Source organism: Saccostrea cucullata, unplaced genomic scaffold, assembly GCF_032062105.1.
Source record: "Saccostrea cucullata isolate Sc308-1 unplaced genomic scaffold, CSIRO_AGI_Scuc_v1 ctg5448, whole genome shotgun sequence".
NCBI classification, from domain to species: Eukaryota; Metazoa; Mollusca; class Bivalvia; order Ostreida; family Ostreidae; genus Saccostrea; species Saccostrea cuccullata.
Genome location: NW_026929755.1, coordinates 11813 through 22355, shown reverse-complemented (window position 1 = coordinate 22355; position 10543 = coordinate 11813). Strand labels below are relative to the sequence as shown.

The window sequence follows — 10543 nt, the reverse complement described above, 5'->3', positions numbered from 1 at the left end:
TTATATTAGGGGTTTGGGGCTAAGCAAAATATTCAAAAACGGCTTAAACCTTTGGCCATTTTTAAAGAAATATTGAAGATTTAAGGAAAACACTGATGACATAATACATGGAAAAGAGAAAAAAATACGTCATTTTTATTTGATATGAAGTCACCAAGTGACCAAGTTAAATTCAACATATTTTCAACTAAAAATGAGCAGTTCTGATATTTTCAGAAATTCACAGAGCAAAAAGTGGTCCAAGGTGAATTTTGTTCTTTAAATTTTATTAAATGGAAATAAATGCAGTTTTTGTACTTTGAACCATTAAAATTTTGAGGGTGGAAAATTCTTAAATTTTCTTTTGATGCAGCTACTTAAGTAATGTTTTTGTTTAGTTTTGTGAGAGTAATTGGTGTGGAAATTACACACACAGGCTTCTCATGTAGGCATATTTTATGACACGCGCTCCATTTTCATTTTTAATGTCATCACGAAACCACTTGATGTCTATCACAGATTTCCTCTTCTTTTCAGTTAAAGTCTTCCGTCTTGTTTGCTTTCCTTCAAGACTCCACATTGACTGCTTTGAAACAATACTGCCAAAATGAATTTCAATTTCCGAATAAAAAACTTCCTTTTCCAGATGAGATAACTTCCATGCACCTGCAATTCTTGAATGTCTTCATCCAAGATTCAGACATTTTTAGTCTAGAACTAGGTGTCCTTAGTCCATAGTCTGGACATGTCAAAAAATAAAAACAAAAACTTTCGAGGAAAAAAAACAACTCGAAGGACGTACTGACATTTAGGTAGATTGTCAGAGAGAATGTGCGTACTCATTTGGTTAGAAAGGTTTACTTGAGCCGTGGGCCTGAAGGACCTTATCCACTCGAAAACCACAAAATTTGCAGGTTACCATTTTGTATGTTCTTTCGAGATCCTCGATTCTCTTTTGTTCTTTTTCATAAGGACCTTGTGAAGACGTCACTTGTCTGACGAGTTCCTCGTGTTTTTCCTCTATAACCTTATTTTCTTTTTCTACGATTAGACAACACTTTTCAAGAAGTTCAACTTTGTTTCTTGGTGATAGCATACTGAAATATTTATCATTTGCATACATACTGACATTTATATCTTCCAAGCGATATAGCATTTTTGAGTATAGTTCTTTAAATTCATATTCTGCTGCTAGATAAAAGCACTTCATGATGAATGAAACATCCTTCATACGGGTTTTTACTTCTTCAAGCATCCACTTCTGGCCAGATGTCAACAAAGAGTCCATTCCGTACTCCCTGGCTAAAGGAAGAACTTGTTCAAGACCTCTATCTGCAAATTGTTTGAAATTGTGCTACATGAATGCATTCGACAATGACGTATTATTGTTGTACTTGCTTTAGAAGAATTTAAATATTAGACTAGCTACACAGGTTATATGCGTAGACTTCATAGGTATAATAACTTAAAATATGTATACAATGAAAAATATAGATTATAAATAGTAACAACTTTCCATTCACAAATGTTATGGGTCAGAATTACCCGAAATGCCAGCAAAGATCAATAACACAATTTAAACTTAACAATAATTTATTTACAGTAATATACAAATCATTAAGTACAAACTTAGCAAAAATCTAAAAATACATACATCAGAGTGTCCGTTGCTGCACACAATGTCCCAGTGAAAATATATCCCAGTTGTATCTCAATGATGCTTATACGACAATATATCTATGCATCGAATTGACAGGGTATTTATACAGTAATATAAATCTAGAATATTCTAGAAATTGTAAGTACATGATATTACTGGAAAGTTCTGGACATACACAAAGTTCAGGAATGTTCTAGAAACAATGACCGAACATGTTGACCACTCTAGAATGTTCAAGAAACTTAATGTTACTAATAATAGACATGATGAAACAATACAAATACAACACACCTCACAACACCTCCCCCCTTAAAAAGTTTGAATGTTAATGAAAAACTTAAATTGTAAAACATATGTACATTAATACAAAAATCTAATTTGTTTATGATACTCTGGACAAGGCATCTGCAATAACATTGTCTTTGCCTTTGATATGCTTAATTGTTATGTTGTATTCTTGTAACAACAACTCCATCTAGTCAGTCTTTGATTCTTGTTTGACAATTTATGCAAAAATGTCAGGGGGTTGTGATCCGTATATACAAGAATTGGATGCAAAGTAACATTTAGATAAACATCAAAATGCTGTAAGGCTAACAACAAAGCAAGGCATTCCTTTTCAATGGTGGAATAGTTTTGTTGACATTTTGTAAGTTTCTTTGAAAAATAAGAAACAACTCTATCTACATTATCACTATGTTCTTGAAACAAAGCTGCCCCGATTCCAACATCACTAGCATCAACAGTAAGCTTAAATTGCTTAGAAAAATCTGGAGTTGACAGAACTGGATTGCTCATAAGGACAGATTTGATTTTATGAAACGATTTTTCACAGTCCTTTGTCCATTCAAAGTTAACCCTCTTTTGTAAAAGATTTGTAAGTGGACTTACTACTGAGGAAAAATTTGGACAAAATTTTCTGTAAAACCCAGCCATGCCCAAAAACCTCATTAATTCTTTCTTGTTTGTAGGAATCGGGAACTTTGCAATAGCTTCCACTTTAGCCATAATGGGTGTAACATAACCTTGACCTACTTTATGACCTAAATATTCTACATAAGCATGACAAAATTCGCTCTTCTCAAGATTCACAGTTAAGTTTGCTTTAGCTAAAATGTCAAATAAAGCACGCATGATTCGGAGATGTTCGTCCCATGTGTTGCTGTATATGACGACATTATCAATGTAGGCCTCGCATCCCTCAAGGTCTTGAAGAAGGGAGTGAATCATCCTTTGGAATGTAGCCGGTGCGTTTTTCATGCCAAAAGGCATTACTTTATACTGGTAAAGTCCATCTGGTGTAGCAAAAGCAGATATTTCTTTTGCTCTTTCTGTTAACGGTACTTGCCAGTAGCCTTTCAACAAGTCAAATTTACTGACAAATTTCGCGTTTCCAATGTTGTCAATACAGTCATCGATTCTAGGTATTGGATATGAATCAGTTTTGGTAACAGAATTCACCTTTCTAAAGTCTGTACATAATCGGTACGAACCGTCCTGTTTTGGTACAAGAATACACGGTGAGCTCCAATCACTTTTACTAGGTTCAACAATGTCATTGTCCAACATGTACTGCACTTCCCTTCTTAGGTACTGCAATTTTATTGGATTGAGACGGTACGGATGTTGTTTGATAGGCAGAACGTTGCCAACTATAACATCATGACAAGCTGCATTAGTTTTCTTTGGAACATCCGAGAAGATTTGATGATACTCATTCATCAAGTTTTTAACTTGTTCTTTTTGGTGAATGTTCAAATGTCCAAGTTTGGAATCAAAATCAGCCAAAATTTCTGAGTTTTTCAAGCGGACACTCTGATTACAATCTTTCTCATTCATCTCTACACTCGTATCACTCTCAATACAATTTTGAACAGTCTTAGCGTTGGCTAAAGTGGAAACTGGTTTTACAGAATTTCGGTCACACCTTTCAAAATACTCTTTTAACATGTTAATGTGACAAACCCGTTTATCTTTACGTCGACCTGGTGTCTTAACTACATAGTTTACATCACTGATCTTGCTTTCAATTTCATAAGGGCCATAAAATCTGGCCTGTAAAGGATGACCAGGAATAGGTAAAAATACAAGAACCTTATCACCTGGCTTAAACACCCTATTTCTGGCATCTTTGTCATACCACATTTTCATTTTCATCTGAGAATTCTTCAAATTTTCTTGTGCTAATTTACAAGCATTGTAAAGTTTTTCTTTGAAATCAGACACATAATCTAAAAGATTAAGATCACTAGTCTCAGTCAGCCACTTTTCCTTCAACAATTTTAAAGGACCTCTAACTGTATGACCGAACACCAATTCAAATGGACTAAACCCAAGAGACTCCTGGACTGCCTCTCGTGCAGCAAATAGTACAAGATGAACCCCTTCATCCCAGTCTTTCTCATACTGGTAACAATAGGTCTTCAGCATTGTTTTTAGGGTTTGATGAAAACGTTCTAGCGCTCCCTGGGACTCAGGATGATAAGCAGTTGATCTATATTGCTTTATACCCAACTCATGCATGACTTGCTGGAACAACCCCGACATAAAATTTGAGCCTTGATCCGACTGAATTGCCTTGGGTGCTCCTACAAAACTGAAAAACTTGGTTAGGGCCTTAACTATGCTCTTTGCCTTTATATTCCTAAGAGGTATGGCTTCAGGAAATCGAGTGGATGTACACATAATGGTAAGTAAATACTGGTTTCCTGACCTAGTCCTAGGCAAAGGTCCTACACAATCCACTAACACTCGACTAAACGGTTCTTCAAAAGCTGGAATGGGTTGGAGAGGAGCAGATGGTATCTTCTGATTTGGTTTACCTACCATCTGACAGACATGGCATGACTTGCAAAACTTCGAAACATCCTTTCTTAGCTTAGGCCAATAAAAATGACTCAAAATCCTGTTATAAGTCTTATTGATACCTAAATGACCAGCCATAGGTGTATCGTGAGCTAAACTCATGACATCTCGACGATAAGCAGCTGGGACCACTATCTGGTGAACAACACGCCACACTTCATCTGGGGAAGCGTCAGGTGGTCGCCATTTTCGCATAAGGATGCCATCTTTCATATAGAAACATTCTCCAACTTTAGTAGCCTCTTCTGGTGGAAGTGCCCTCTTACTAAGTTGAATGATATCTGGGTCTTTATGTTGTTCAGAGAGTAAACGTTCTCGGCTGAGGATGTCCTTGCCTTGGCTAACTAGTGGATGCAACTCATCATCCTCACCACCAAATTTTGGTAAAAGTTCTTTCTTCTCTTGCTTCTTGATATTGTGTGGTTCCATGCTTGTTTGAGTGCCATCACGGTCAGATAAGAAAGTGTCATTCAAATCAATATCAACAGAGGAATTCGTTTCGTCAAAGGCTTGAGTATGGTCTGCCTCCATTTCTCGTCTTCTGGCCATCGCTCTAGTAACAGCATAGGCTGGATAAATGTCATCATCTTCATCATCGCACATGACATCTGGATTGATCTTCTCACAAACTATAGGATCTGGTACAACTTTTCCACCAGCTAAATCGTTGCCTAGCAACAAAGAAATGCCTGGAACGGGAAGAGTAGGTCGAACACCTACGATAACAGGTCCAGTAACTAAATCTGACTTCAAACTAATTCTATGCAAGGGAACATCAATGACGCCTAGCTCCACACCCTGTAATAAAACTGACCCACCAGTAGAAGTCTGCTCAGACAAAGGAAGCACGCCCTCTAACAATAACGTCTGTGCAGCACCAGTATCTCTCAAAATCTGGACAGGTTTTATTTCGCTAGAGTCACCGAGTGAAACAAATCCCTGAGACATAAAGGGCTTATAATCCTTCATAGAATCAATAGAACTGGACTGTGAACCCTGGACACCAGGAGTGTCAGAACCAATCAAAACTAAGGCTTCTCTATCACCTCTAACTGCCGCACAAGCATGTGGTTGAGTTTTATCAAAATCATTTTTTCTCTTAAGTTTAAAGCAGTCACTGATCAGATGACCTTTTTTCTTACAATAACTACAAGTAGGAAGCGACCCTATTCCAGAAGATCCTTCAAAACGTCCTGGACCGGACTTAGAACCACCTTGGGCTGGAGACTGGGAACTTGTGAAAGACTGAGACCCTGAACCACTCTTTTTATATGTGTCTGAATAGGTAGAATTACTGCTAGTCTGAGATCTTGATACAAAATTCTTTTTATGAGACAGAGCATAAGTATCAGATATGACTGCTGCCTCTTCAACAGTTTTCACATTCTTATCTTCTAAATGTGTTTTCAAATCTTGAGGAACACATTCCTTAAACTCTTCTACCAGGATGACTTGGCGCAAATTAGTAAAAGTTTTGTCAAGATTCTTAGATCTAAACCAATGATCGAATAAATCTTCTTTCTCTCGTGAAAATTCAACAAATGTTTGATTATCAAACTTCCTATACTTTCTGAACTTTTGTCTATACGCTTCAGGTACTAATTCATAGGCTTTTAATATTGCTGCTTTGACCTTCTCATAGTCTGAACTTTCAGCTACCCCTAGTGCAGAGTATACCTCAGCTGCTTTGCCAACCACTACACTTTGTAACATTGTTGACCAAACGTGTTGTGGCCATTTAAGATTCTCTGCGACTTTTTCGAATTGGGGAAAATATTTGTCTACAGATTTTTCTTGAAATTTCGGAACTAACCTGATATTTTTTGCTGCGTCAAATTCATTCTTGACAAATGACGGTTCTGGTTGGTGCTGTAATCTTAATTTCTCTAACTCAAAGTGCTCTTGTCTTTCTAATTTGTCTAATTCAAATTTTCGTTCACGCTCTCGTTCTTCTCTTTCTAATTTGTCTAATTCAAATTTTCGTTCACGCTCTCGTTCTTCTCTTTCTCTTTCTCGATCTTCTCTTTCTAATTTTTCTCTTTCTAATCGCATTTTCTCTAACTCTAATTGAAACTGATATTCTGCCATTTTGTAAGAGCCTAATTCTGATTTAACTGTATATTCTGGAAGATCATATCTCTCAAAGATGTTTTCTTCTACTAGTTTGTTTGCAACCTTAATTCTAATGTCTTGCTTTCTCTGAGAGGATTTAACATCTAACCCAAAATGCAAACCTAATGCGATCAAGTCATCCTTTTTTAACGTATCAAAAATCTGAACACTTGGTGAACTAAGAAAGTCTGTGACCGAAAATACCATGTTGATTTTTGCTGGCTTATAGTCAAATTTAACGGTTCAATAAACAAAATTCTGACAATAAACTGCAAAAGTGCAAGAAATTCTTAATCCCGGACGAGCCCCCAATTCTGTTATGGGTCAGAATTACCCGAAATGCCAGCAAAGATCAATAACACAATTTAAACTTAACAATAATTTATTTACAGTAATATACAAATCATTAAGTACAAACTTAGCAAAAATCTAAAAATACATACATCAGAGTGTCCGTTGCTGCACACAATGTCCCAGTGAAAATATATCCCAGTTGTATCTCAATGATGCTTATACGACAATATATCTATGCATCGAATTGACAGGGTATTTATACAGTAATATAAATCTAGAATATTCTAGAAATTGTAAGTACATGATATTACTGGAAAGTTCTGGACATACACAAAGTTCAGGAATGTTCTAGAAACAATGACCGAACATGTTGACCACTCTAGAATGTTCAAGAAACTTAATGTTACTAATAATAGACATGATGAAACAATACAAATACAACACACCTCACAACACAAAGCTTTAGGCATTTTCAAGTGAACATTCAGATAGAATCTTAAAAACCAAGGCTAGGTGTCATGGAAGGTATTGGCATGAAATAAATCCCTCATTCTGCAATATACCTTAGAGGCGAAGAATTTTTTAAAATTTATTTCTTCTCCGGCATATAATAATATCAGTGTAAAAGTAAAAATGTCTCTTCTGTCTCTTTCAAAAAAAAATCATCTAAAAAAACACTGGAATCAAAAGTGTTATTGGAAAATTACTTAAATGAACTTTGAGAAAGTAAGATCGCTTAAAAATGCCCAACTTTCTACAAATGGTTTGTGTATTGCTACCATATACGTGTCTAAACAAAAATTTATTTAAAAAACCAGGAAAGCAAGACTATATTGCATGAATTCATATAGACTTTGAACCACCCTTCAATTGTAAAGACAAATATGTGAAGACAAAACATTTGGAGATAGCCAACAGTATTCAGTCTCAAAAGTTCTATAAACAATGCAAAATAGGTGCAGAGCCAAAACGGACCTCCAAATCCTTTTTTTCTCTGTTTTTCCTCCTTAAGTGTGGTTTAAACTAAACATCAGAGGTGGGATCAAGTGCGGAGGAGGAGTGAGCATCCCCTGTCGACCTGTCACGCCTCCTTGGCTACTATATGAGATGAAAACTCTTGCATTTCAAAACCAAATAAAAAATAAATTTTATGATAAAGGAGATTATTTCAGCCTTTCCAACATAAATTCTCCTTATTTATGTAGCAATGTTCCGCAATCTTCTGACATTCTGTGACATTATTTTCCCTTATTCGCTATTCAAGAGCGTACTATGAAAACGACCAATCTTCAAACCAAAACTGCTAGACTAGATGTGATAGGGATTTAAATAACCTCGTTTAAAGTTAGCATTTTGCATATTTTCAGACGGTATTATGACCTTATTTGTAAATAACTTTTAAATCACTGCGACGTTATTTGCATACCACATGTTAAGTTTTCTATTTACGTTTTGAACACACATATATTAATTACGTTCGTCTTCATGGTTGAAAGGGCTCAAAAAATGTTTGACATGGCTTCTTAATATCCCTAGTCACTTGAGTTCAGCTCTGGACCTTTAAGAGGTCCGTGTTTAAAGCCCTCATAAAAATGTATTGTTTATGGATCAATTTGTGTTCGTTATCATCAACCTTTTTCATGAAAAGATAAGACAAACCCCATCTGCATGGAGCTTAGCTGACTTCCTGAAATAATTTGAGTGAGATTCTTAATCACAGTGATAAGATGGAAAAATAATAAAAGTCTTCTTACTATATTTAAAGTTATAAAAACAAAGGTAAAATAAACATGCAAAAGGATAGTATTTATTCTCAGTCGTTTTATATGTATTTGATTGATTCTTTACCTTACAACAAAGCGCATGAGTTACTGGTCCTTCAAGGTACTACATGTAGTAGATATAAAGAAGAAATGAGGTTTTCTTATATTTTTGATAATCTTTTTTGTGATATTGCATCCATTTATTTCAATATTTTTAATATTTAATACAAACCATTTAGTTTAATATGCTCCCCAGGATAAAAACATCTGAGAAACAACACAAAATCTTCATATTTCTTTCCCGGGAATTTAACTGTACTTTCGTTTTTCTCTTTGAATTCAGACGTGAACATGGCACGGAAAACTGGAGAAGCTCGTATCAGGATTGACTTGGTCAAGTGAATCTTCTTATCCTCCACAATAAACACTATATCTGTCAACTCTGGGTCCTCCTTGAAATAAACCACGTTATGGTGTCCTTTGTAAAAAGACTCCATCTTGCAAAGAAATTTCTATGAAAGATATTGAAGGGTTACCTCTCTTAACATTGTGTTTTGAGGTAAAATCGACGACCCCAATGCGAATATATTGTCTGAAATGTTTATAAATTTTATATATATATTTCAAACTGTTTATTCCCTAACTACACCATTTTACTTCGTTAAATCAAATAAAATAAACTTAAATTATAAAAACTGTTACAAAAAAATACACAGAATAAACCACGTAATTCTTAATTTTGAAGTTGATAATGTTTACGTGTTTGTAAGAAAGTTGTAAGACATTCTTTTCGTGTATTTTAAGTCTAAAGTAAAGATTGTTACAATCATTTAGCTTTTCTGTCAGATGGACAATTTTTCACAACAACTTTTTTACCATTTGTTTCCAAAATAAGATACAAATAATTTGATTCAATTCCTTACCTTTTTTCATGGACATTTCAAATGGAATTATGCTTTGGAAAATAAATAACCAAATCAAGTCCCAGATATATTTTATAAGACTTTGGATGTATTAACAATGTGAAAGAGAATCTTTCAAAATGAAATATATGAAGATCACAAACAGTATTCAAGATCAAAAAACCATAAAACAATACAAGATACATGTAGGAGCAGAACAAACAAGGACCTCCAATACATCAGAGGTGGGATCAGGTGCCATGGAGGAGTGAGTATCCCCTGCCGACTTATGACATCTGCAGTGTGCTCCTTGTGGTGATTTGGAAAATTCAGTTCATAAATAATGGACTGACAATTAGTACGGAAAACGTCAGTCAGCATTTTACTCAATGATGAATTGTATTTGCTGACAAAAACATTGTATCGACCATAGAACTAATGAAATGATGAAAGCCACAGCAAGAGCTTTCTTCTTTCACTCATAAGATTTTTAAAAAATCTACTTCATATGAATATAAACATTTATTGCTTCTAATAACAGGAGCAATTGGTACCCATTGGAAATTCCAATAGATTGTTGGAACACCTTGTCTCCAAAAAACAACAAAGATATTTTCAATCAGAATCTCCACCGTCTTTTTTGATGTCAACTTCAGAGTATATGTATGTACAATCACTTTTGAGTTTTAGCAAACAAAATTAAACTTGCAACTACAGAGGCAACAATCATTGTTTTTTCACAAAATAATTTTGCAAATGACCAGTTACAAAGTAAGGAAGTAAACGAGCTTCCATTTTTATTGAAAAAGAGGCTGTCATTGACATCAAAAAGCCTGGACTTTAATTTATCGTGGGGAATGGTTGTGTATAAAGTTGAAAAAACGCAAGTTTTTAAGATGTTGAGTTTGGTAAAATCTTGTGATTTCAAATTATCCAAAAGTTCTTTGGAGTATTGAACTAACCACATC

At 35.0% G+C, this 10543-nt stretch overlaps 1 protein-coding gene across 1 annotated transcript; it reads right to left on the bottom strand.

Annotated features, from left to right (window-relative positions):
* Window positions 1-818: 818 nt before the first annotated feature.
* LOC134282148 (uncharacterized) lies at window positions 819-9170 on the bottom strand. The gene is made up of 2 exons (XM_062764596.1): window positions 8906-9170; window positions 819-1311 (listed from the first exon to the last, which is right to left on the bottom strand). The coding sequence occupies exons 1-2, from the start codon at window positions 9168-9170 to the stop codon at window positions 827-829; spliced, it is 750 nt and encodes a 249-aa protein (XP_062620580.1). The 3' UTR covers window positions 819-826.
* Between the last annotated feature and the right edge of the window lie 1373 nt (window positions 9171-10543).